Genomic DNA, 25,223 nt, shown 5'->3' on the forward strand with positions numbered 1-25,223 from the left:
CCAAATGTGCTCCGAGTTACCTCAAGAGAATTCCAAGTTTCAGGTTACTCTGAGAGTGTTCTGTGTTAGCCCAAGAGAATTCCGAGTTCCAAATGACTCTGAGAGTGTTCCAAGCTATCCCAAAAGTGTTCTGAGTTACCCCAAGAGAATTCAGAGTTCCAAGTTACTCTGAAAGTGTCCTTAGTTATCCTAAGAGTGTTCCACTTTATTGTAAGAGTATTCTAAGCTACCCTGAGAGAGTTCTGAGTTACCCCAAGAGAATTCCGAGTTCCAAGTTACTCTGAAAGTGTTCCAAGTTACATCAAAAGTGTTCTGAGTTACTCCAAGAGAATCCAAAGTTCCAGGTTACTCTAAGAGTGTTCCAAGTTACCCTGAGTGTGTTCTGAGTTACTCCAGGAGAATTCCAAGCTCCAGGTTACTCTGAGAGTGTTCAGAGTTACCCCAAGAGAATTATGACTTACAAGTTACTCTGGAAGTGTTCCAAGTTACCCCGAATGTGTTCTGAGTTACTCTAAGAGAATGCAAAGTTCCAAGTTGTTATCAGAGTGTTGCATGTTTCCCTGAGTGTTCCAAGAGAAATCTGAGTTTCAAGTTACTCTAAAAGAGTGTTCCAAGTTACCCCAAGAGTGTTCTGAGTTATCCTGAGAGTATTCTCAGTTACCCCCAGAGTGCTCCAAGTTCCTCCAAGAGTCACCTAAGAGTGCCCCCAGTTCCTTGTGACCCCAAGTTCCAAGCTATACTATTTTCCATGTGACTCCAGAGTGACCCTTGTGTACTCCACTTGTCTCCAGCATTCCAGTCTTCTTGCATCTTCTGTGACATCTGTATCTTCTAAATGCCACTTTGTATGTCTTCAGTGACCTCCAGAGTTCTGTGACCCCCCCAGCACCTCTGTGTGCTCCGGTAGTACTGAGTGTCTCCCCGGTTTAAGCGAACCCTTACATTTTGTGTGCATGTCCAATTTCCTTCCATCCGTGAGGCCTGTACACTCCCAGAGAGCTTCCTGCAGTCCAGCAGGGTGTTTTGTATACTCTCTATGAGCTTCCAGCATTCCTGCACCGATGTGCCTTTGAACTTCTAGTGAGTTTTCTGTGTTCCGAGTATCTCACTGCTGCATGAGACTCGGATTCCTGCCTTCCTGTGATCCAACATCCCAGAGACCCTTGCACTCCTGCCTTTCCATGTGTTTAGCACCCCAGTGTTTTATGTACTGATATTCCTTAGTGCACTCCTGTGTGTTACCTCAGAACCTCCAAGAACCCCACTTCTTTTGTGATATCCATGCATTCCTGTATCGGGTCAGCTGTAACATACATGGGTGCAATGGAGGGCTGCAACCTGGGAGCTGTCCAGCAGATAGTCTGGTAAATACCCGAAGCTCATTAGACTCTGCGCCTTAAACACACATCTATCATACATGCAGGCTGCATGGTGGGCCCACAATTCCCAGCCATATATGACAGTATAGAGATGGTGAACCGGGAAAACAGAAAAGCTGTGTATGTAAGGCCATAGACTGGAACAGAACTTACTGCCTATGGTCAATTCCACCTTCTGGTCATCATGGCCTCTTCTATTGGCTGCTCTGCAGTAATACGTTCCTTCATCACTGAAGGTGACCTCTCGCAGTGTCAGGTCCAACGTTCCCTTAGAGACATCTTCAGACAAGGCTATGCGTCCTGTGTAGCGTAGATCTTGATCCTTGACATTATCCCGGCCATCTTTGTACTTGAGTGCGATAAAACCTCTTTTATCCGGACCAATCTTCTCCCAGACCACTACCAGACCTTCCAGCCCACGTATGAAGGGAAATGAGCAGCGGAGGATGACCGTGTCATAGAGGGAAGCAACCACTTTTGTCTGATCTGTGGAGGGGAGCAGAAATATTTGCTAAAAATGAATCCTTTGTACAATCAGCCTCATTCTGAATATATTTCACATGATCTCTGTTTGATACATTGTGTAATGATTAGTATTTGTTCCTTTATAACAATGATAAACATGTACATATACGATCATTTTCAATTTCCTATCAAACCTTAGTAGCTCAACCAACAAACCGCACAGAAAGCAACCAGGCAACAGAGAGGGATTCACATTCTGCCTGGCCAATCCTTGAAATCAGTGGGGGTTCAGGATACTGTTCTGTGGCCAGGAAGGATATTGTCTGGTGGCCAGAAATGATATTGTCCTGTGTCCACAAAGGATAGTTTCTGGCGGCCAAGAAATATATTGTCTGGTGGCCTGGAAGGATATTGTCTGGTGCCCAGGAAGGAAATTTTCTGGCAGCCAGGAAGGATATTGCTCAGTGGCCAGGAAGGATACTATCCTGTGGACAGAGAGAACATATTCAGTGGCCAGGAAAGATATTATCTGGTGACCAAAATGGATATTGCCTGTTGGCCAGGAAGGATATTGTCTTGCGGCCAGGAAGGATATTGCCTGGTGGAAAGGAGGGATATTGCATGGTCTGGAAAGGGTGTATGGTGGCCAGGAAGGAAGTTATCAGTTGGCCAGGAAGGATATTATCTCGTGGCCAGGAAGGCTATTGCAGAGTGTCCAGGAAGGATATTGCCTGGTGGCCAGGAAGGATATTGCCTGGTGGCCAGGAAGGATATTGCCTGGTGGCCAGGCGGGATATTGCCTGGTGGCCAGGAGGGATATTGCCTGGTGGCCAGGAGGGATATTGCCTGGTGGCCAGGAGGGATATTGCCTGGTGGCCAGGAAGGATATTGCCTGGTGGCCAGGAGGGATATTGCCTGGTGGCCAAGAGGGATATTGCCTGGCCTAGAAAGGGTGTATGGTGGCCAGGAAGGAAGTTATCAGTTGGCCAGGAAGACACTGTATAGTGGCCAGGAAGGATATTGCCCTGTGGCAGAGGTGGCATTGCAATGATGTCACTCCGTGCTCCATAATGTAGGGTAGTGCCTGTCTCCACTGTAGTTTGCAGCTGCAGAAGTGCGAACTATAAAAGAAATTTGACAAATGATATGAATCACAAGTTTATTACTATTATTGAGCGAACTTAAGAATGGAAGTAACTCTCTCTCTGGTCCCGCCCAGATGAAAAACAATCATCAATAAATCTTTTGTAAAGCAATAATTTGTTTTTATTATATTTAAAGACAAATTTATCCTCCCACTCAGCCATAAAGAGGTTGGCAATACTGGGCGCAAATCTCACACCCATTGCAACTCCCCCCTTCTGGGAGAAAACTTCATTTTGGTACCAAAAATAATTATGAGAAAGACAAAAATCAAGAGATTCAAGACATCCCTCTTACTCAATGCCCAATGTAAAGCTAATAAAGCCTCATTGTGCTGAGTAATGGTGTACAGGGATGAGACATCCTGTCAGGAACCATCACGACGCATGGGTCTACACATGCGTAGGTGTCTGCCGAGACGTATAGGTGGCAGGGCACTAGGACCCAGGCGCACCCGTCGTCTGGACAGTACTAGGCAGGCACTGGGACCCAGGCTACACCTGTCAGGTGCAGGGCGGGCTACTTAAGCCAGCCCTGCACAGACACTTGTTGCCGAATGGTCTTTGTATCCTGTTACCTGTGTGTGAGTACTTCTGATCTGGATTGTTTGACCTTGTTGCCTTCTCCCGTCCTGACCCCTTGGCTTGCCTGACTCTGCTCCTGGATGTTCCCGTTTAGATCTGACCTCCTGGTATTGACCCTGCGTGTGACCCGACTATCCTTTGCCTACCGTTTTGTACCTTACCGATCCGCTAGTTGCCGACCCGGCCTGCATGACTCTGATTTAGCTCATCCATCCACCCACCCCGCAGGGATCAGTAGGCTCCCTTACATCAGACTCCTAGCTCTCTGGAGCCCCTGTCAGACTCCTCTACCCCTGTTGGAGATACCTGGTAGTTGCGACCTGGTACCGGAGCGCTCCAAGTCCATCCCCACCATCAGGGGCCCTGGTGAACAAGTGCTCCGGTGCTTAGACTCCGCACTCTGGGGAGGCTCTACCAGGGGACTGATAGAGGTGCTGTCAGGCGGCCCGTTACACATCCGCTGTGACCACAAAAAATTCTGCTATACCATCCAATTGGACATCTTCCAAAAGTTGTAATACATTTTTTGTATCCTTCTAATAAGCTTTAGTTTGCAGAAAGACATCTAAATATTGACCTAATCTTGCTGATCCTGACCCGATACCGGGGACAACTGGTCTAGCCGCAAGGGTTCAAATGATCTTTATGTATCTTGGGAAATGTATATATAGTTGGTATCCTACAACTAATTGGAATGAAATATTTACTTTCTTTTTTGGTAATCACTTGAGTTTGATTTCTACTAATCCCCTAAGCTCTTCTTTATATTGCCTAGTGGGATCGTTAGCCAACTTTACATATGTTTTCTGATTGGATAACATCCCAGCTAACTAACCATGGTAAACGGATATATCCAAAACAACTACCCCACCCCCCCTTATCCGCAGTCTGGATTACTATGTCTTTTCTCTCCTCCAAAGACTGAATACCGTCCTGTATACACCTAGGGGTCACCCCTTTCTTTGGAACTACTGTTGATAAATCTCTCAATACTGGGTGTTTAAACACCTCCACATGCTGATTAGAAGAAATATCTGGATTCAATAGGGATTTGTTTTTTAAACCTCTGTTTAGGGTATTGCCAGCTGGCGGATGACTAGGTTGCGATCTAATTCCATCCCCCACAAAATATTTTTTTCATATTCAATTTCCATATAAATGTATGTGTATCTACTGTATATATACATCAGATTTATTGATTGGTATTTTTAATGCGCATTTAAAACCGGTATTTAATATATGAAGTTCCCTGTGTGTGAGATCTACACCATAAATACCATTTAATCTGTTCCCTTCTTCTTTTTTATGATATTGGACCCTTCTCCCCACCCTACATCCTCGTCCTCCCTTCTTGGGGTTCTTCCCTTATGTAGCCTTGTCTCCCTCCATATGGGGGTGCTTGCCGATTTTGTATTCTGGGGGGGGGTCGATGGTATAATGGTGGCCATTATACCCCCATATGACATATAATTGCGATGTCCCCAACCCCTTCCTCTTCCTTTCCTCAACTGCCTAAAAAAAGGCCTCGAAGAGTTATGGTATTGGGGAGGATCCCTATAATTGGTAATAAAGGTTCAAACCCGTTGTATGTAGGAACATATCATTTATAGATTTTATTTATTCTGACCTTTCATTATTATGTGTTTATTATTGTTATTATTGCAAGAAAATTATTATGGCTATGATAGGTGGAGCGCTGTTACTTGTGACTCATATCATTTGTCTTTTTTGTTTGTTGAAAACAGCAGCTCATTGGGTTAATATTTCATAGTCTTGAATTACCAGTACGTAAGCGCATAGTTTCCACTGATAGAGCGACAAATTGTGTATAATAGTCAATCATGTGATTCTGGTGTTCCAATCCCCTCTTAATCATGTGATTTAGGTGTTCCAATCCCCTTCATATCATGTGATTCAGGTGTTTCAATACCCTCAATATCATGTGATTCAGGTGTTCCAATCCCCTCCATATCATGTGATTCAGGTGTTCCAATCCCCTCAATATCATGTGATTCAGGTGTTCCAATCCCCTCCATATCATGTGATTCAGGTGTTCCAATCCCCTCCATATCATGTGATTCAGGTGTTCCAATCCCCTCCATATCATGTGATTCAGGTGTTCCAATCCCCTCCATATCATGTGATTCAGGTGTTCCAATCCCCTCCATATCATGTGATTCAGGTGTTCCAATCCCCTCCCAATCATGTGATTCAGGTGTTCCAATCCCCTCCATATCATGTGATTCAGGTGCTCCAATCCCCTCCATATCATGTGATTCAGGTGTTCCAATCCCCTCCATGGACACAGGTGTATACAATCAAGCCCATAGGCATGCAGACTGCTTCTACAAACATTGCTGAAAGAATGGGTCGCTCTCAGGAGCTCAGTGACTCCAAGCGTGGTCCCGTGATAGGTGGCCACCTGGGCAATAAGTCCATCCGTGACATTTCCTGGCTACTAAATATTCCACGCTCAGCTGTTAGTGGGATTATAACAAAATGGAAGCAACTGGGAACAACAGCCACTCAGCCACCAAGTGGTAGGCCACATCACATGACAGCGCATGCTGAAGTGCACAGTGTGCAGAAGTTGCCAACTGTCTGCAGAGTCAATAGCTGGTGGCAGAGACCAGCAAACCCAGTGTACAGCTGAATTTCTATCTATAGAAATGATCCTTGTCCTTCCTATTGGTATTGGAGAGATGGTTCCAGCCAGTGGTGTATTTAGGTTTTGTTCTGGCCTAGGCAACACAAAAAATCTGCGCTGCCCCCCTGAAAAATGCCACCCAAGGCAAACACTTTGTGCACACCCCTGGTTCCAGCAAACAACATACTTGGCCAGGACTAAGTCCCATTCAGCTGCCCAAAGATTTATTCCATGACATCAAGTTACAGCCCAGACTACCTCAGTGATGGGTATACTTGAGGATAGATATGACATCAAAGCATACTATTTGCTGTTCCTCTAGTTTCATCCCATGATCCCTGATAAACTCCTTCAGTTGTGAACGTGGTTGCATTTTTGTCTTGGTTTTGCTGGAGCAGAGGGCTGTCCTGTCACTGGCCAGGAATTTGCTTCAGCTTCTCTAATAACCCCTACCAGACTCAGTGCCAGATACTTCACAAGGCAAGGTAGGAGGGCTTAGCCGTGGCCTTCATGTTCCTTCAGTAATCCAGGAGGAGACCACAACTGGTTAAAGCTGTGCACCTGCCTGACACTTTATAGTGGAGGATGTAGTCAGAGGCAGTTGGTGTCTGATGGGGCCATGAGACATCGAGGTCCCAACTAGGCTTAGCTGGGAGGGCCTATTTGCAAGTTCAGGTCCAAGGATAAAGTTGGGTCAGGAAAAGCTCACAGGAGAAAGAACCAGGAGGACGTTGTAGGAGAGAACGCAAGCTGTCCTGTGGTGGTGTGAGTCTACATCTGCCTCACTAGGAAGAGCCTGGTGGATATCAGCAGGAGGCAACTGATGATACTGTGGCTAAGTGAGAACACGAACCAGTGCTGAGGAGTTTTGATATTGTGTAGCTTGGAAACTATGGAAGGAGTGCAGGTCACCATCAGCCTAGAGGTGGGGCATTTCTTGGTGCACATGAAGTCAGAAGTGGATCAGTCCTCAAGTTGTACAGTATTACAGTTTTGGGGTATCCCATGTTCCCCATATCTATCAAAGTTCTTTGTTCTCAATATCAAAGTTCTTTGTTTCCAATAAAACCCCTAGACTGTTCTTTGGAACCAGAGGAAGAGTGCAGTTGTCAGGGCCTGGACTTGAACCTGGGACCTCTACTGTGTCAGGCAGTAATTCTTCTCACTGAGCTACCTGGGATGCTGGACAATACTCTGCCTGATCTATTGGAAAATCCTACCTTGCGTCTTGTTTTCTGAAGAACCTTGAACTCCTTGCTCCTCCTATGAACTTCCTGATTTAAGCCATGTCTCTGCACTTCCTGGTTGCCAGATTATTGAGCCTTCCCAGCCAGTATCTCGCTTGTCTCTTCTGCTGCCGTCTATACCTTCACTACCGACCTTTGGCTTGTTCCTGGACTACGATTCTGCCTCGTCCCATCTACTACTGCTTGTTACCGACCCTTGGCTTGTTGACTGACTCTGCTTCTGCACGATCCCTACCTGCTCTATCTGCTATTCGATTCCGGCTTTCTCATTCCCTGGTGGGGTGATCCTGAGATCTGCGCCCTGGTACTAACACGCAGCCAAATCCATCTCCACCATTAGGAGCTCTGGGGAAAACTGGTTAGTGCTTAGACCCCGCACCTCAGGTGAGTCTGCGTACTTTCCCAGGGGGATCCGCTGGTGTACCTATCCTGCTGGTTTCAGGTAAGCCTTACACTGCTGTAGCAACTGGTCTCTGAACCTGACCCAGACCGTGACAGCAGTATGTCTGGCTGTGTGTGCTCCAAGGGGGAAATAGGACTCCATTTACCAGCGGTTCTTTAGGGGGTGCACGACATATACAGTGCAGGAAATGTGTATTTGCTCCCCTGCTGATGTTGAATGTTCGCCCCTCACACAGAAACGATCGGTCTAACAATGGAATGTTCGCCCCTCACACAGAAATGATCGGTCTAACAATGGAATGTTCGCCCCTCACACAGAAATGATCGGTCTAACAATGGAATGTTCGCCCCTCACACAGAAATGATCGGTCTAACAATGGAATGTTCGCCCCTCACACAGAAATGATCGGTCTAACAATGGAATGTTCGCCCCTCACACAGAAACGATCGGTCTAACAATGGAATGTTCGCTGTAACACTGAGAGACAGAATACAACAACAAATTCAGCAGAAATGCGTCTAACAAATGATGACGGATCTGCATGTTCATGAGGGAAAGAAGGATTTGATCCCCTATCATTCAGCAGGATTTCTGGCTCCCAGGTGTCTCTCATACAGGTAACAAGCTGAGATTAGAAGCAGTCTCTTAAAGGGAGTGCTGCTAATCTCATTGTGTTACCTGTATAAAAGACACCTGTCCACAGGAGCCATCAAACCATCAGATTCCAAACTCTCCACCATGGCAAAGACCAAAGAGCTGTCCAAGGATGTCAGGGACAAGATGGTAGACCTACACAAGGCTGGACTGGGCTACCAAACTATGGCCAAGCAGCTTGGTGAGAAGGTGACAACAGTTGGTGCAATCATTCACAAATGGAAGAAACACAAAACAAGTGTCAGTCTCCCTAGGTCTGGTGCACCATGCAAGATCTCCCCTCGTGGAGTGTCAATGATCATGAGAACAGTGAGGAATCATCCCAGAACTACACGTGAGGATCTTGTCAATGATCTCCAGGCAGCTGGGACCACAGTCACCAAGAAAACAATTGGTAACACACTACGCCGACAAGGACTGAAATCCTGCAGTGCCCGCACGGTCCCTCTGCTCAAGAAAGCCCATGTCCAGGCCCATCTGAAGTCTGCCACTGAACATCTGAATGATGCAGAGGAGGACTGGTGGGAAGTGTTGTGGTCAGATGGGACCAAAATCCAGCTCTTTGGCATCAACTCAACTCACCATGTTTGGAGGAGGAGGAATGCTCCCTATGACCCCAAGAACACCATCCCAACTGTGAAACATGGTGGTGGAAACATTCTGCTTTGGGGGGGGTTCTGCTAAGGGGACAGGACAACTGCACCGCATCAAAGGGACGATGGACGGGGCAATGTACCCTCAAATCTTGGGTGAGAACCTTCTTCCCTCAGCCAGGGCATTGAAAATGGGTGGTGGATGGGTGTTCCAGCATGACAATGACCCAAAACACACGGCCAAGGCAACAAAGGAGCGGCTCAAGAAGAAGCACATTAAGGTCCTGGAGTGGCCTAGCCAGTCTCCAGACCTTCATCCGATTGAAAATCTGTGGAGGGAGCTGAAAGTTTGAGTTGCCAACCGTCAGCCACCGAATCTTAATGACTTGGAGAGGATCTGCCAAGAGGAGTGGGCCAAAATCCCTCCTGAGATGTGTGCGAACCTGGGGACCAACTCCAGGAAACGTCTGACCTCTGTGATGGCCAACAAGGGATTGGCCACCAAGTACTAAGTCATGTTTTGTGAAGGAGATCAAATCCTTCTTTCCCTCATGAACATGCAGATCAGTCATCATTTGTTAGACGCATTTCTGCTGAATGTGTTGTTGTATTCTGTCTCTCAGTGTTACACCGAACATTCCATTGTTAGACCGATCATTTCTGTGTGAGGGGCGAACATTCCATTGTTAGACCGATCATTTCTGTGTGAGGGGCGAACATTCCATTGTTAGACCGATCATTTCTGTGTGAGGGGCGAACATTCCATTGTTAGACCGATCATTTCTGTGTGAGGGGCGAACATTCCATTGTTAGACCGATCATTTCTGTGTGAGGGGCGAACATTCCATTGTTAGACCGATCATTTCTGTGTGAGGGGCGAACATTCCATTGTTAGACCGATCGTTTCTGTGTGAGGGGCGAACATTCACCATCAGGGGGAGCAAATACACATTTCCTTCACTGTAGTTCACACCTAACAACACAGATGTAAGAGGTCAAGTAGTGGATACCACTTATGTTCATGTTCTTCTTTTCTGTCTGCCTGTACAAGTAGACTGACGTCTGGGTCTAGGTAGGAGCCATTAACAATACACCGGAACAGCGAGTTCCTTTACTGTCTGAGTGACACTGGGCCTATTTGGGTTGCTCCTCAATCCTCAAGATTTTGTTCCCTTCAGGATGTGTTACAACCTTCCCAAATCTTCTTCAGACCCTCAGTGAATGTTAATCACTGAGAAGCAGATAGCTGGGTAAAGCCTACAGCGGGTCGCTTCTCTAGTTCTGAATGCTTAAGCTATTGCATGGACTGGTAATAGGACCATCACCCCAAGGTTACTGCCATGCAAGACATGAAAGCGCTGCTACTGTGCACCACCTCTGACCAGTGACCTTCACGTCATTCCCACCTATCCCACTAAAGATGACAAAATGGCTTCAGTCCACATTTTCTATCATGCCTACTGAAGAGCGTACTTCCAACCATGGGTATGTATTGTCGTTTACCTCTTACACCCATCTGGTCTGTCTTCTTTAAGACCTCATGCATACTGGACATTTTTGAAGTTACGGCTAGGGGTGTCAGGTTCTCTTTTTTTCTGCCTCTAAACTCCCCTGACCCTTCAGAGTCCCGGTGCAAGAACCATGAAGGACTCCCCTGACCCCCAGCTGGGGCCCTTCCTTCCAAGCCCGGTGGTGTGATGCCAGGGCACAGTCACAAGTGTGTCCCTGGTAGTTCCACCACTGGTGTCAGTAGTTTTTTTTTTAAATATTATTTTTTACAATTTGTTTAGGAACCTTGTTGGGGGGGCTTAGGTGTGATGTCAGGGGTCTAAAAAGAAAGTAAGGAAGGAAAGAAAGAAAGAGAAAAGAGAGAAAAAAAAAAGAAAACGAGAAAAGAAAGAAAAGGAAAAACAAAGAAAAGAGTAGAGAAGAAAAAGAAAGAGAAGAATAAAGGAAGAGAAGAAAGAAAAGAGAAGAAAACAGAAAGAGAAGAAAAAAGAAAGGGAAAGGATGAAAGGAAAGAAAGGGAGGAAGTAAAGGAAAGGAAAAGGAATGGGCCCCCTGCAGCATGGGGCTGGGTCACAATTGCAACCCCTGCAACCCCTGTAGCTACGCCCCTGCCCCTGCATGCTATCCCGTGTCCATGCCCACATAGGATTTTAGCAGCATTTTGTGGCTGGAGGGTTTATTGGCAAAAAAAAACAAAACAAGCATAAAACATTAACTCAGTAAAAAAATAAAAAACATTATATACAGTCAGGTCAGAAACTATTATAGTATGAACACCCTGCTGACATGTAATGGAATGCTGCACATGTGAGGGAGCGCTCACACATCAACACACCAGTGAAAAGCAGTAAAGGTCATTTGGGAGTCCCGGAGGTAAAAGAAACAAAAAAAACCAGTCTTTTTGGTTTGCAATGTCAGTGGAAACCTGGCTGCCTCCTAGAATGGGCTGGGAACCCGCACACTGGAAATTGACGCTTGATGCTGGTAAATGCATGTAAACGCAGTACACACTTTAACAAGCGTCAGGCATTTTTTTGGCCAAAATTAAATTAAACGTCAACGTGCGACCCGACCTAAATATTATCCAAGTAGAATTCTAACTTTTGGCCTCACGACGCACCAAGTATTCTGTTTCCCAGGTATCTTAGAGAGTGGTCATCCACGGTGAGGAAGTGGTAAGACTCAGTGGATGGTCTCCAGATTACTCCCTTCATATATAATTTATATACAAGTTGTAAAGAGCTACACAAACTGTTGGCGCTATATAAATCCTGAATAATATGTGGAAGTTCCTGCGTTATGTAAAACTATTAGAATAGGTTTTTATATTTTAGAATGGAGGGGTGCCTCAAGACAGTCCAAAATTTTAGAGGGTGCCTCAGGACTGTCCATAATTTTAGAGGGTGCCTCAGGACTGTCCATAATTTTAGAGGGTGCCTCAAGACCATCCATAATTTTAGAAGGTGCCTCAAGACAGTCCATAATTTTAGAGGGTGCCTCAAGACAGTCCATAATTTTAGAGGGTGCCTCAAGACTGTCCATAATTTTAGAGGGTGCCTCAAGACAGTCCATAATTTTAGAGGGTGCCTCAAGACAGTCCATAATTTTAGAGGGTGCCTCAAGACTGTCCATAATTTTAGAGGGTGCCTTGAAATTGTCCATAATTTTAGAGGGTGGCTCAATACTGTCCATAATTTTAGAGGGCGCCTCAAGACTGTCCATAATTTTAGAGGGTGGCTCAAGACTGTCCATAATTTTAGAGGGTGCCTCAAGACTGTCCATAATTTTAGAGGGTGCTTCAAGACTGTCCATAATTTTAGAGGGTGCCTCAAGACTGTCCATAATTTTAGAGGGTGCCTTGAAATTGTCCATAATTTTAGAGGGTGCCTCGAAATTGTCCATAATTTTAGAGGGTGCCTTGAAATTGTCCATAATTTTAGAGGGTGCCTTGAAATTGTCCATAATTTTAGAGGGTGCCTTGAAATTGTCCATAATTTTAGAGGGTGCCTCAATACTGTCCATAATTTTAGAGGGTGGCTTGAAATTGTCCATAATTTTAGATGGTGCCTCAAGACTGTCCATAAATTTAGAGGGTGGCTCAATACTATCCATAATTTTAGAGGGCACCTCAAGACTGTCCATAATTTTAGAGGGTGCCTCAAGACCATAAATAATTTTAGAGGGTGGCTTGAAATTGTTCATAATTTTAGAGGGCGCCTCAAGACTGTCCATAATTTTAGAGGGTGCCTCAAGACTGTCCATAATTTTAGAGGGTGCCTCAAGACTGTCCATAATTTTAGAGGGTACCTCAAGACTGTCCATAATTTTAGAGGGTGCCTCAAGACTGTCCATAATTTTAGAGGGTGCCTCAAGACTGTCCATAATTTTAGAGGGTGCCTCAAGACCATAAATAATTTTAGAGGGTGCCTCAAGACTGTCCATAATTTTAGAGGGTACCTCAAGACTGTCCATAATTTTAGAGGGTGCCTCAAGACTGTCCATAATTTTAGAGGGTGCCTCAAGACTGTCCATAATTTTAGAGGGTGCCTCAAGACCATAAATAATTTTAGAGGGTGCCTTGGCTGAAGGAAGGTCGTGAAACACTGGTCTATTCTTTATCTGCAAATGTCAAAGTTTCACTTACCTGAGGTCTTCACAGACAGTAAAAGCAGGAATGCTACCAGTCCCACCTACAACATATAAATGTTTCTGCAGTCAGCACATTGATACTAAATAATGAATAAAGAATACAAAAACAGAAATACGGATCTCTTATTGTTTGGCTTTTACACAGTATATGGTGTCATGGAGATAAATCAGAACAAGGACCACAGAGTCCACAATGATTGTTGGATGAGGAACTCTTCTGTGGACAAAGGCAGAACAAATCCATGCAGACCTGGGGGACAGATAAAAGCTCCTGGGTGTGTATGGCCATGGGGGAGGGGAATTCAATCACTTTACACAGCTTTTTTTCAGTCAGTTGGAATGTGCCACAAATATCTTTCACAATTTTACCGTTTTACAGTTTTGCTGTTTATTGGGGTTTTTTTTGTACAAAATAGGGGAAAAAAGGCATAAAAATAGTCATCTGTAATTTGTAAAGAGACAGTATGCAAGAATGTAACACATTGTCCTACAAGAAGCAACGAAACACTCAAAAAATTAAAAAAATGTACTTTGTGTCCTGTTTTTAGATTTCTATTTTATGCTTTTTTTTCTGCTTGTGCCTTCATTGCCACCCTTCCGGAAAGTGGTTTGCATTTGACAGGTGTCTGGGAGGAGTTATGTCCCATTTGACAGGTGTCTGGGAGGAGTTATGTCCCATTTGACAGGTGTCTGGGAGGAGTTATGTCCCATTTGACAGGTGGCTGGGAGGAGTTATGTCCCATTTGACAGGTGGCTGGGAGGAGTTATGTCCCATTTGACAGGTGGCTGGGAGGAGTTATGTCGCTTCCTCTCTGCCTGTGTTAACCTGTAAAAGCTGCAGGACAGCACCACATGCACTACATGCAGGTCAGATGTGGCCGGCCCCATTCACGTACCCCAGGTTCACACCTAGGCGATTTTCTGCCGCATTTTGCAGAAACACAGTACAGTCCATTTAACATAATTTCCTATGGGACCGGTTCATATCTCCGTTTTTTTCTCACCCCGGTGTGATTTTTGGAAAGGGTCGGGGACTTTTCTGAATGCAAAACATTGCATTTTTGGTTCTATAAACTTCATTGGGAATGCTTCAGAAAAGCATGTATTGAGTTTTTGGTGCAGTTTTGCTGCGTTTTGTGTTTAAAATCTGCCTAGAAACATGAAAAGAAAAGTTAAAAAAAAGCAAAACGCATCAAAAATGTGGCAAAAATGCAAAACGCAACACAACACAATGCAGAAACTCAACCTGCGTAGGTGTGAACCTAGATGTAAATGGATTGTATGGCTGCAGTACTTTCTGCCAGGTACGACCTGTTGTATACATTTTGTAGCAGCATGTGCACTGCCCCCTCCGGACGCCATGTTAGGCAGCGGGGCTGGACACTGTGCTTGTACCTTCCACTTATACGTAGCACCAAGTACCCGACTCCCGGTATCCTAGCTCCAGATTCCCACCAGTCTGCTGACTGGTTTTCTTGGTTACAACCTTGCTTGTTCATGTTTACCAACCACATCTGCCTGCTGCCCACCTCGACCTCCGGCCTTACCCCAACTCTGTGTCTACTTGATGGTTTGGTGAATTTCCCTCGTTTTGTTTTTGATGTCAACCATCTATAGTAGGGTGAGCTGGAAGTTTACACCCATGGGGTATCTGCCGCACAAGACCAACTCCCTGTGGGACATTCCTTACTTCCTTTGGCTCTCTTGTCCTTAGACAAGCCTGCCCCATCATTGGGAGACCCAGATGGTCCACCATCTATGTTCAGCCTGAATCTGTCCTTGGTGCCCTACTAGCTGCATTGAGGTAAGCCAATCCCAGTCCCGCCCCCCCGCCCGCCATAGGAACAAACATACATGTTCACCTTGTGTAAATGTGAGTCTGTAGAATGGAAGGTCATTGAATGAATAGATTGTCTATGATGACCAAACCCCATCTCATGTGCGTTAGACTTTGTTCCTCAAGGATGAATAAACACAAATCATCCCAACGTCTGTCCAGCCCTTCCTGGAGCACCTCTACATCTTCACTCCTCGCCTATGTGGTTTCATCACATTCAGTGTTCCAGAAGGAAATGGATGATCAGAACTTTACATAAATCCAATAAATCTTCAGAATCTCACCTGAAGGAATGACTTCATAGTAGATCGTGATGCGACTTCTCTTCCTGGATGAAATATACACGAGTCAGTTATATACGGAAGAGTTTCTATCATTCTATGGCAGTGACTTCTCACTTACTAAGAAAAGGTTACAGCTGTTGGGTCTGGTTAGGGATGGGAAGGGTTCAGTCAGGTATATATATATATATATATATATATTTTGGTAGATTTGAATTAGCTGCAGTAACTCTACTACACAGGAAACCTATAGAGGTCCCACCTGAGGGTGTGCAACCAGCCGGAAGGACTGTAGGACATGCATGGTACATTCTAGATCAGGGGTGGGCAACTGTGGCCCTCCAGCTGTTGTAGAACTACAAGTCCCATGAGGCATTGCAAGACTGAGAGTTACAAGCATGACTCCCAAAGGCAGAGGCATGATGGGAATTGTAGTTCACCATAGCTGGAGGGCCACAGTTGCCCACCCCTGTTCTAGATGATTAAATGGTCAACATCAGGTTATGCTTTTATTGGGAAAGGCTTGCCCATAGCGCAGGTGAAGTTTCTAGGTGCATACATATGTGCATGCGCAGACCGGCACCTTGCCGGGCAGATGTGCCCAAATATGTGCGCAGGCATGTGAACGTGCGAGCTGACGCCAAACTGACTATTTACGGAGCTACTGCACTTGCTAATTGCTGTTTGTCATGCAGCTTCTGTGTGTATCCGGATTCCTGTGTTGATCTCTGATCTTGACCCGGCTTTCTTCTGACTCCACTTGTCTGTTACCTGCCCTGACCTCGGCTTGTTCCCCAGATTTTGCCTACTGCCTCTACCAGGGGCGGACTGACCATTTGGAAACTTGGGCACTGCCTGAGAGCCCGGGGTCAGTAGGGGGCCCCATGAGATGCCCCTGGTACCTTTTTCATAGGCTTTTTTGAGTTTGGGCAAGGACACAGGGGCCCCATGATCCCCTATTGCCCGGGGGTCCCATGAGTTGTCAGTCCGCCCCTGGCCTCTACTTGATCTGCTTCCACCATTGCTGACACTGGCCTGTGACCCCGACTTCTCCCTTGTCTGCCGTTTATGCTTGATCTGCCTGTCTGTTGCTGACCCGGCTCGTCTAATCCTGCATCCTGCTCATCCAGCCTGCTACAGCTCCACAGTACAGCACGCCTTCATCTTTTACATCTGCCTGCTGCCAGCCTGCCCTGCTGTGATGTCTGCCTGCTGTCAGCCTGCCCAGTAGTGATGTCTGCTTGCTGCCAGCCTGCCCTGCTGTGAGTCTTGCTTTCTGCCAGCCTGCCCTGCTGTGACGTCTGCTTGCTGCCAGCCTGCCCTGCTGTGACATCTTCCCACTACCAGCCTGCCCTGCTGTGACATCTGCTTGCTGCCAGCCTGCCCTGCTGAGACATCTGCCTGCTGCCAGCCTGCTCTACTATGATGTCTGCTTTCTGCCAGCCTTCTCTGCTGTAACATCTTCCTACTACCAGCCTGCCCTGCTGTGACATCTGCTTGCTGCCAGTCTGCCCTGCTGTGACATCTGCTTGCTGCCAGCCTGCCCTGCTGTGACGTCTGCTTGCTGCCAGCCTGCCCTGCTGTGATATCTGCTTGCTACCAGCCTGCCTTGCTGTGATGTCTGCTTGCTACCAGCTGACTTTGCTGTGACGTCTGCTTGCTGCCAGCCTGCCTTGCTGTGATATCTGCTTGCTACCAGCCTGCCTTGCTGTGATGTCTGCTTGCTACCAGCTGACTTTGCTGTGACGTCTGCTTGCTACCAGCCTGCCTTGCTGTGATGTCTGCTTGCTACCAGCTGACTTTGCTGTGACATCTGCTTGCTGCCAGCCTGCCTTGCTGTGACGTCTGCTTGCTGCCAGCCTGCCTTGCTGTGATGTCTGCTTGCTGCCAGCCTTCTCTGCTGTGACATCTTCCTACTACCAGCCTGCCCTGCTGTGACATCTGCTTGCTGCCAGCCTGCCCTGCTGTGACATCTGCTTGCTGCCAGCCTGCCCTGCTGTGACATCTGCTTGCTGCCAGCCTGCCTTGCTGTGATGTCTGCTTGCTGCCAGCTGTCCTATTCCAGGCATCCTGCCAGCAAGACCTCGGCTCGCAGATCACCGGACTCATGATGTCACTCATACCTCGCCGCGCTCTCGTGGTTACTTTTCCTCTATCGGTGACCCCCTGAGCCGAAGATGTATGAGAGGTCTTCCTCTGCAGGTCAGCCTCACTACCAGGTACATGACAGCATTTTTCATGTTTGTTCCCTTTCTGGAGAAAGCATGCAGCCAGTGAAGGATAACAAAGACTGATCTGCTATCTTGCATGCTGATTCCAGGTCACTGACTTACTAGAGTCCAGGATCAGGATGTGGCCCCATATTTATATATTGACTTTGCCCTAAATAAAAAATTAAATTCCCCAGACTATCTTACATGTGCCATCCCAAGGGTGCTGTGAGCTGCACTCAGGGACGGACTGACCATTTATAAACTCGGGGACTGCCTGAGGGCCCGGGGTCAGTAGGGGTCCCCATGAGATGCCCCTGGTACCTTTTTCATGGGCTTTTTTGAGTTTGGGCAAGGACACAGGGGCCCCATGATCCCCTATTGCCCGGGGGCCCCATGAGTTGTCAGTCTGCCCCTGGCTGCACTGTGCACGGCTGGCAGGGGGAAACAATCTGGGGGCTAGAAGAATGAAGTGAAGAGGTTTGGAAAGATGACCATAAGAAGACCTGAGTGTGACCAATAAATGGACTTCTTAATGACGTCACCCAGAAGGGTCCAGCATTTACCTGCCGTACTAATGGAGACATAACTGTCATGGCCGAAAATCCTGCCCCCCCCCTTCCCCATTTCTGTCCGATAACCCACCACTACACCCAGAAAATTGCTGCCATGACAAATGTTTCGGCATTCTCGTGTTTCTTTCTTTGGTTTGTATCGGTGACACAAAAAAGTGGAGAAACAAAAAGCCAAATATGACCCATTCCACGCAAACGCCAAAAATGGACCGGACGGAATTATTGGCACCTTCTCAGAATTGTAAGAAATAATTGCGTTCCCAGTCTGTGATGTTCCTGTCATTTGTCATTAAACTCACCTGTATCCATGACTACGCGCTGATAACATCACAGCAGCCACAACAGGGACAAATGGCCTCCATCTTTCTTTTGCGTGTCTCTCTGTGGCACATGGAGTATGGAGAAGAGAAAGAGCCGCAAAGGATTATCTGAGGATTGGAGAACAAAAATAGTGGAAAAGCATGGTCCATCTCAAGGTTACATTTCAAGAGATCCTAATGTTCCTGTGTCCACTGTGCGCAACATTGTCAGGAAGTTTACAGCCCATGGCACTTTAGCTAATCTCCCTGGATGTGGATGAAAGAGAAAAATTGATGAAAGATTGCAACGGAAGGTTGTTGGGATGGTGGATAAAGAACCTCCATCAACTTCCAGACAAATCCAAGCTGACCTTCAGGCACCGGGGACAACTGTGTCCACTCCCACTATACATCACCATCTGAAGGAAAAGGGGCGCTATGGTAGGAGACCCAGGAGGACCCCACTGCTGACACAGAAATATGGTAGGAGACCCAGGAGGCCCCACTGCTGACACAGAAACATGGGAGGAGACCCAGGAGGACCCCACTGCTGACAGAAAAATGGTAGGAGACCCAGGAGGACCCCACTGCTGACACAGAAACATGGGAGAAGACCCAGGAGGACCCCACTGCTGACACAGAAACATGGGAGGAGACCCAGGAGGACCCCACTGCTGACACAGAAACATGGGAGGAGACCCAGGAGGACCCCACTGCTGACACAGAAATATGGTAGGTGATCCAGGAGGACCCCACTGGTGACACAGAAATATGGTAGGAGACCCAGGAAGACCCCACTGCTGACACAGAAATATGGTAGGAGACCCAGGAGAACCCCACTGGTGACACAGAAATATGGTAGGAGACCCAGGAGGACCCCACCGCTGACACAGAGATATGGTAGGAGTCCCAGGAGGACCCCACTGGTGACACAGAAATATGGTAGGAGTCCCAGGAGGACCCCACTGCTGACACAGAAATATGGTAGGAGACCCAGGAGGACCCCACTGGTGACACAGGAACATATTGGAAGCCAGATTGGAGTTTGCCAAAACTTACCAAAATTCTTCTCGGACAATATGCTGTGGACAGACAAAACAAAATGTCAGTGTCACAATATAGGTGCTCTGGCAGCCCCAATTATTAATTTCTTCCTTAATCCCATACTTAATTCCTTGTGCCCAAATGAAGTACATCCTTAATTAATTCCTTACGTTCTTGTGCCAAATGTTCCCAAATTCAATCAATGCATTTCCCCCCTCTCATCCTGCCAAATGTTCCCAAATTCAGTCAATCTATTTCCTCCACTGTCATTCTGCTTTATGTTCTCAAATTCAATTAATGCCTTTCCTCCCCTGCAATAATGCATTCCAACCCAAACTTCGTTAACAATTTCCTCTCTGTCATTTGTGTATTCTAGCCCAAACTTTGTTAACCACTCCCCCCCTTTCAGGATGACCGCCCCCCTGCTGCCTCTCGTCCTGCCTCGGTTCTTTGAAGCTGAGCCTCATTGCCCAGCAACAAGGCATGCCGTCCACGGCCCGCCCCTGGTTTAAGAGACCGTTGCTGGGCTCTTCCCGATCCTCCTCCTCTGCTGCGCAGCCATCGAGGGAGCCCAGCTGCGGCGGGACCCTCATGGCTAAACTCTGCCAAGACCCCAAGGATAAAGGGGAGACCGCACGCCAGCCCTGCCTGAGACCCCAGCCAGAGAGGAGACCACACGCTAGCCCTGCCTGAGACCCCAGCCAGAGGAGAGACCGCATACAAGCCCTGCCTGAGACCCCAGCCAGAGAGGAGACCACACGCTAGCCCTGCCTGAGACCCCAGCCAGAGGAGAGACCGCATGCAAGCCCTGCCTGAGACCCCAGCCAGAGGGGAGACTGCACGCTAGCCCTGCCTGAGACCCCAGCCAAGGGAGAGACCACACGCATACTCCGAACTCCAGCAGGTACCTGTGTCATACTATCTTGTCCCCTGGGAGACCAGGCACCCTGTTGGATCTGTGAGTCCATACTTCCCCTGTTTTGCCTGAACTGTTCTTGAACTGTTCCTCTGCCTCACGGTTGGATTACAAACTGTCTGCAGAGATTTTAACTTGCCCTTGGGGCTGGACTACAAGTGTTTTGGCCCTCTCCTTACTATTCCCCTAGTGGCGAGGTCACCCTCTCTGCAATCCCTCCATTGAGTGACTGTCATTTTGTCTCAATAAAGCTTTGTGTGTTCTGTCTTGCCTACCCTCCATCACAGTCAACTTTTGGTAAAGCCCATCATTCTACTGTTTTCAGAAAAAGCAATGAGGCCTTTAAAGAAAAGAATCCAGTCCCTCCAGTCACACATGGTGGGGGGTCACAGTCCCTCCAGTCACACATGGTGGGGGGTCACATTCCCTCCAGTCACACATGGTGGGGGGTCACAGTCCCTCCAGTCACACATGGTGGGGGGTCACAGTCCCTCCAGTCACACATGGTGGGGGGGTCACAGTCCCTCCAGTCACACATGGTGGGGGGTCACAGTCCCTCCAGTCACACATGGTGGGGGGTCACAGTCCCTCCAGTCACACATGGTGGGGGGGTCACAGTCCCTCCAATCACACATGGTGGGGGGTCACAGTCCCTCCAGTCACACATGGTGGGGGGTCACTGATGTTTTGGGGTGGCTTTGCTGCTTCAGGCACTGGATGTCTTGGCCGTGTGCATGGAATTATGAAATCTGAAGACTATCAAAGAATTCTGGGGTGCAATGTAGGGCCCAGTGTCAGGAAGTTGGGTCTCCAGTGTCAGAGGTCATGAGTCTTCCAGCAGGACAATGACCCCAAAGCACATGTCACAAAGCCCCCAGAAATGGTGTCAGACAAAGCGCTGGAGAGGACTGAACTGGCCAGCAATGAGTCCAGATCTCCATCCCATAGAGCTCCTGTGGAGAGCAGAGGTGTGGAAATTATTTTGGAATTGTGTGTGAAGCCGTGTAGCAGTGAAGGGGTCAGGTGTAGAGGGCTGGGTCTGGCGTGTGAAGCCGTGTGGCAGTGAAGGGGTTAGGTGTAGCGGGCTGGGTCTGGCGTGTGAAGCCGTGTGGCAGTGAAGGGGTTAGGCGTAGCGGGCTGGGTCTGGCGTGTGAAGCCGTGTAGCAGTGAAGGGGTTAGGCGTAGCGGGCTGGGTCTGGCGTGTGAAGCCGTGTGGCAGTGAAGGGGTTAGGTGTAGAGGGCTGGGTCTGGCGTGTGAAGCCGTGTAGCAGTGAAGGGGTTAGGCGTTGCGGGGCTGGGTCTGGCGTGTGAAGCCGTGTAGCAGTGAAAGGGTTAGGCGTAGCGGGCTGGGTCTGGCGTGTGAAGCCGTGTGGCAGTGAAGGGGTTAGGCGTAGAGGGCTGGGTCTGGCGTGTGAAGCCGTGTAGCAGTGAGGGATTAGGTGTAGCAGGCTGGGTCTGGCGTGTGAAGCCGTGTAGCTGTGAAGGGGTTAGGTGTAGCGGGCTGGGTCTGGCGTGTGAAGCCGTGTAGCAGTGAAGGGGTTAGGTGTAGCGGGCTGGGTCTGGCGTGTGAAGCCGTGTAGCAGTGAAGGGGTTAGGCGTTGCGGGGCTGGGTCTGGCGTGTGAAGCCGTGTAGCAGTGAAAGTGTTAGGCGTAGCGGGCTGGGTCTGGCGTGTGAAGCAGTGTGGCAGTGAAGGGGTTAGGCGTAGAGGGCTGGGTCTGGCGTGTGAAGCCGTGTAGCAGTGAGGGATTAGGTGTAGCAGGCTGGGTCTGGCGTGTGAAGCCGTGTAGCTGTGAAGGGGTTAGGTGTAGCGGGCTGGGTCTGGCGTGTGAAGCCGTGTAGCAGTGAAGGGGTTAGGTGTAGCGGGCTGGGTCTGGCGTGTGAAGCCGTGTGGCAGTGAAGGGGTTAGGTGTAGAGGGCTGGGTCTGGCGTGTGAAGCCGAGTAGCAGTGAAGGGGTTAGGTGTAGAGGGCTGGGTCTGGCGAGTGAAGCCGTGTAGCAGTGAAGGGGTTAGGTGTAGCGGGCTGGGTCTGGCGTGTGAAGCCGTGTAGCAGTGAAGGGGTTAGCTGTAGAGGGCTGGGTCTGGCGTGTGAAGCCGTGTGGCAGTGAAGGGGTTAGGTGTAGCGGGTTGGGTCTGGCGTGTGAAGCCGTGTGGCAGTGAAGGGGTTAGGTGTAGCGGGTTGGGTCTGGCGTGTGAAGCCGTGTGGCAGTGAAGGGGTTAGGTGTAGCGGGCTGGGTCTGGCGTGTGAAGCCGTGTGGCAGTGAAGGGGTTAGGTGTAGGGGACTGGGTCTGGCGTGTGAAGCCGTGTGGCAGTGAAGTGGTTAGGTGTAGCGGGCAGGGTCTGGCGTGTGAAGCCGTGTGGCAGTGAAGGGGTTAGGTGTAGCGGGCTGGGTCTGGCGTGTGAAGCCGTGTGGCAGTGAAGGGGTTAGGTGTAGCGGGCTTGGTCTGGCGTGTGAAGCCGTGTGGCAGTGAAGGGGTTAGGTGTAGCGGGCTGGGTGTGGCGTGTGAAGCCGTGTGGCAGTGAAGTGGTTAGGTGTAGCGGGCAGGGTCTGGCGTGTGAAGCCGTGTAGCAGTGAAGGGGTTAGGTGTAGCGGGCTGGGTCTGGCGTGTGAAGCCGTGTGGCAGTGAAGGGGTTAGGTGTAGCGGGCTGGGTCTGGCGTGTGAAGCCGTGTGGCAGTGAAGGGGTTAGGTGTTGCGGGCTGGGGCTGGCGTGTGAAGCCGTGTGGCAGTGAAGGGGTTAGGTGTAGCAGGCTGGGTCTGGCGTGTGAAGCCGTGTAGCAGTGAAGGGGTTAGGTGTAGAGGGCTGGGTCTGGCGTGTGAAGCCGTGTGGCAGTGAAGGGGTTAGGTGTAGCGGGTTGGGTCTGGCGTGTGAAGCCGTGTGGCAGTGAAGGGGTTAGGTGTAGCGGGTTGGGTCTGGCGTGTGAAGCCGTGTGGCAGTGAAGGGGTTAGGTGTAGCGGGCTGGGTCTGGCGTGTGAAGCCGTGTGGCAGTGAAGGGGTTAGGTGTAGCGGACTGGGTCTGGCGTGTGAAGCCGTGTGGCAGTGAAGGGGTTAGGTGTAGCGGGCTGGGTGTGGCGTGTGAAGCCGTGTGGCAGTGAAGTGGTTAGGTGTAGCGGGCAGGGTCTGGCGTGTGAAGCCGTGTAGCAGTGAAGGGGTTAGGTGTAGCGGGCTGGGTCTGGCGTGTGAAGCCGTGTGGCAGTGAAGGGGTTAGGTGTAGCGGGCTGGGTCTGGCGTGTGAAGCCGTGTGGCAGTGAAGGGGTTAGGTGTTGCGGGCTGGGGCTGGCGTGTGAAGCCGTGTGGCAGTGAAGGGGTTAGGTGTAGCAGGCTGGGTCTGGCGTGTGAAGCCGTGTAGCAGTGAAGGGGTTAGGTGTAGAGGGCTGGGTCTGGCGTGTGAAGCCGTGTAGCAGTGAAGGGGTTAGGTGTAGAGGGCTGGGTCTGGCGTGTGAAGCCGTATAGCAGTGAAGGGGTTAGGTGTAGCGGGCTGGGTCTGGCGTGTGAAGCCGTGTAGCAGTGAAGGGGTTAGCTGTAGAGGGCTGGCTCTGGCGTGTGAAGCCGTGTAGCAGTGAAGGGGTTAGGTGTAGAGGGCTGGGTCTGGCGTGTGAAGCCGTGTAGCAGTGAAGGGGTTAGGTGTAGAGGGCTGGGTCTGGCGTGTGAAGCCGTGTGGCAGTGAAGGGGTTAGGTGTAGCGGGTTGGGTCTGGCGTGTGAAGCCGTGTGGCAGTGAAGGGGTTAGGTGTAGCGGGTTGGGTCTGGCGTGTGAAGCCGTGTGGCAGTGAAGGGGTTAGGTGTAGCGGGCTGGGTCTGGCGTGTGAAGCCGTGTGGCAGTGAAGGGGTTAGGTGTAGCGGACTGGGTCTGGCGTGTGAAGCCGTGTGGCAGTGAAGTGGTTAGGTGTAGCGGGCAGGGTCTGGCGTGTGAAGCCGTGTGGCAGTGAAGGGGTTAGGTGTAGCGGGCTGGGTCTGGCGTGTGAAGCCGTGTGGCAGTGAAGGGGTTAGGTGTAGCGGGCTTGGTCTGGCGTGTGAAGCCGTGTGGCAGTGAAGGGGTTAGGTGTAGCGGGCTGGGTGTGGCGTGTGAAGCCGTGTGGCAGTGAAGGGGTTAGGTGTAGCGGGCTGGGTGTGGCGTGTGAAGCCGTGTGGCAGTGAAGGGGTTAGGTGTAGCGGGCTGGGTGTGGCGTGTGAAGCCGTGTAGCAGTGAAGGGGTTAGGTGTAGCGGGCTGGGTCTGGCGTGTGAAGCCGTGTAGCAGTGAAGGGGTTAGGTGTAGCGGGCAGGGTCTGGCGTGTGAAGCCGTGTGGCAGTAAAGGGGTTAGGTGTAGCGGGCAGGGTCTGGCGTGTGAAGCCGTGTGGCAGTAAAGGGGTTAGGTGTAGCGGGCTGGGTCTGGCGTGTGAAGCCGTGTAGCAGTGAAGGGGTTAGGTGTAGCGGGCTGGGTCTGGCGTGTGAAACCGTGTGGCAGTGAAGGGGTTAGGTGTAGAGGGCTGGGTCTGGCGTGTGAAGCCGTGTAGCAGTGAAGGGGTTAGGTGTAGCGGGCTGGGTCTGGCGTGTGAAGCCATAGACATACATTCCCGTGTGATTCACATCCGCATGGACATACATTCCCGTGTGATTCACATCCGCATGGACATACATTCCCGTGTGATTCACATCCGCATAGACATACATTCCCGTGTGATTAACATCCGCATAGACATACATTCCCGTGTGATTCACATCCGCATGGATATACATTCCCGTGTGATTCACATCCGCATAGACATACATTCCCGTGTGATTAACATCCGCATAGACATACATTCCCGTG

The 25,223-nt window shown here is 49.3% G+C and overlaps 1 protein-coding gene across 2 annotated transcripts in view; it reads right to left on the bottom strand.

The window, feature by feature from the left end:
* The window catches only part of LOC149435237 (butyrophilin subfamily 2 member A1-like), a 54,016-nt gene that overhangs the window by 15,020 nt on the left and 13,773 nt on the right, over positions 1 to 25,223 (bottom strand). For both annotated transcript variants that reach the window (XM_089662869.1, XM_089662868.1), the window contains exons 2-6: positions 19,535 to 19,557; positions 18,476 to 18,604; positions 15,395 to 15,438; positions 13,269 to 13,314; positions 1,533 to 1,865 (exon numbers count right to left, since the gene is read on the bottom strand). In XM_089662869.1, coding sequence (XP_089518995.1) covers positions 1,533 to 1,865; positions 13,269 to 13,314; positions 15,395 to 15,438; positions 18,476 to 18,485 — 433 coding nt within the window. In that variant the 5' untranslated portion in view covers positions 18,486 to 18,604; positions 19,535 to 19,557. The remainder of the gene's footprint in view (positions 1 to 1,532; positions 1,866 to 13,268; positions 13,315 to 15,394; positions 15,439 to 18,475; positions 18,605 to 19,534; positions 19,558 to 25,223) is intronic.

The sequence above is a fragment of the Staurois parvus genome, unplaced genomic scaffold (genome assembly GCF_062004578.1).
Source record: "Staurois parvus isolate SC_StPar_1 unplaced genomic scaffold, SC_StPar_1.0 ptg001572l, whole genome shotgun sequence".
NCBI lineage: Eukaryota > Metazoa > Chordata > Amphibia > Anura > Ranidae > Staurois > Staurois parvus.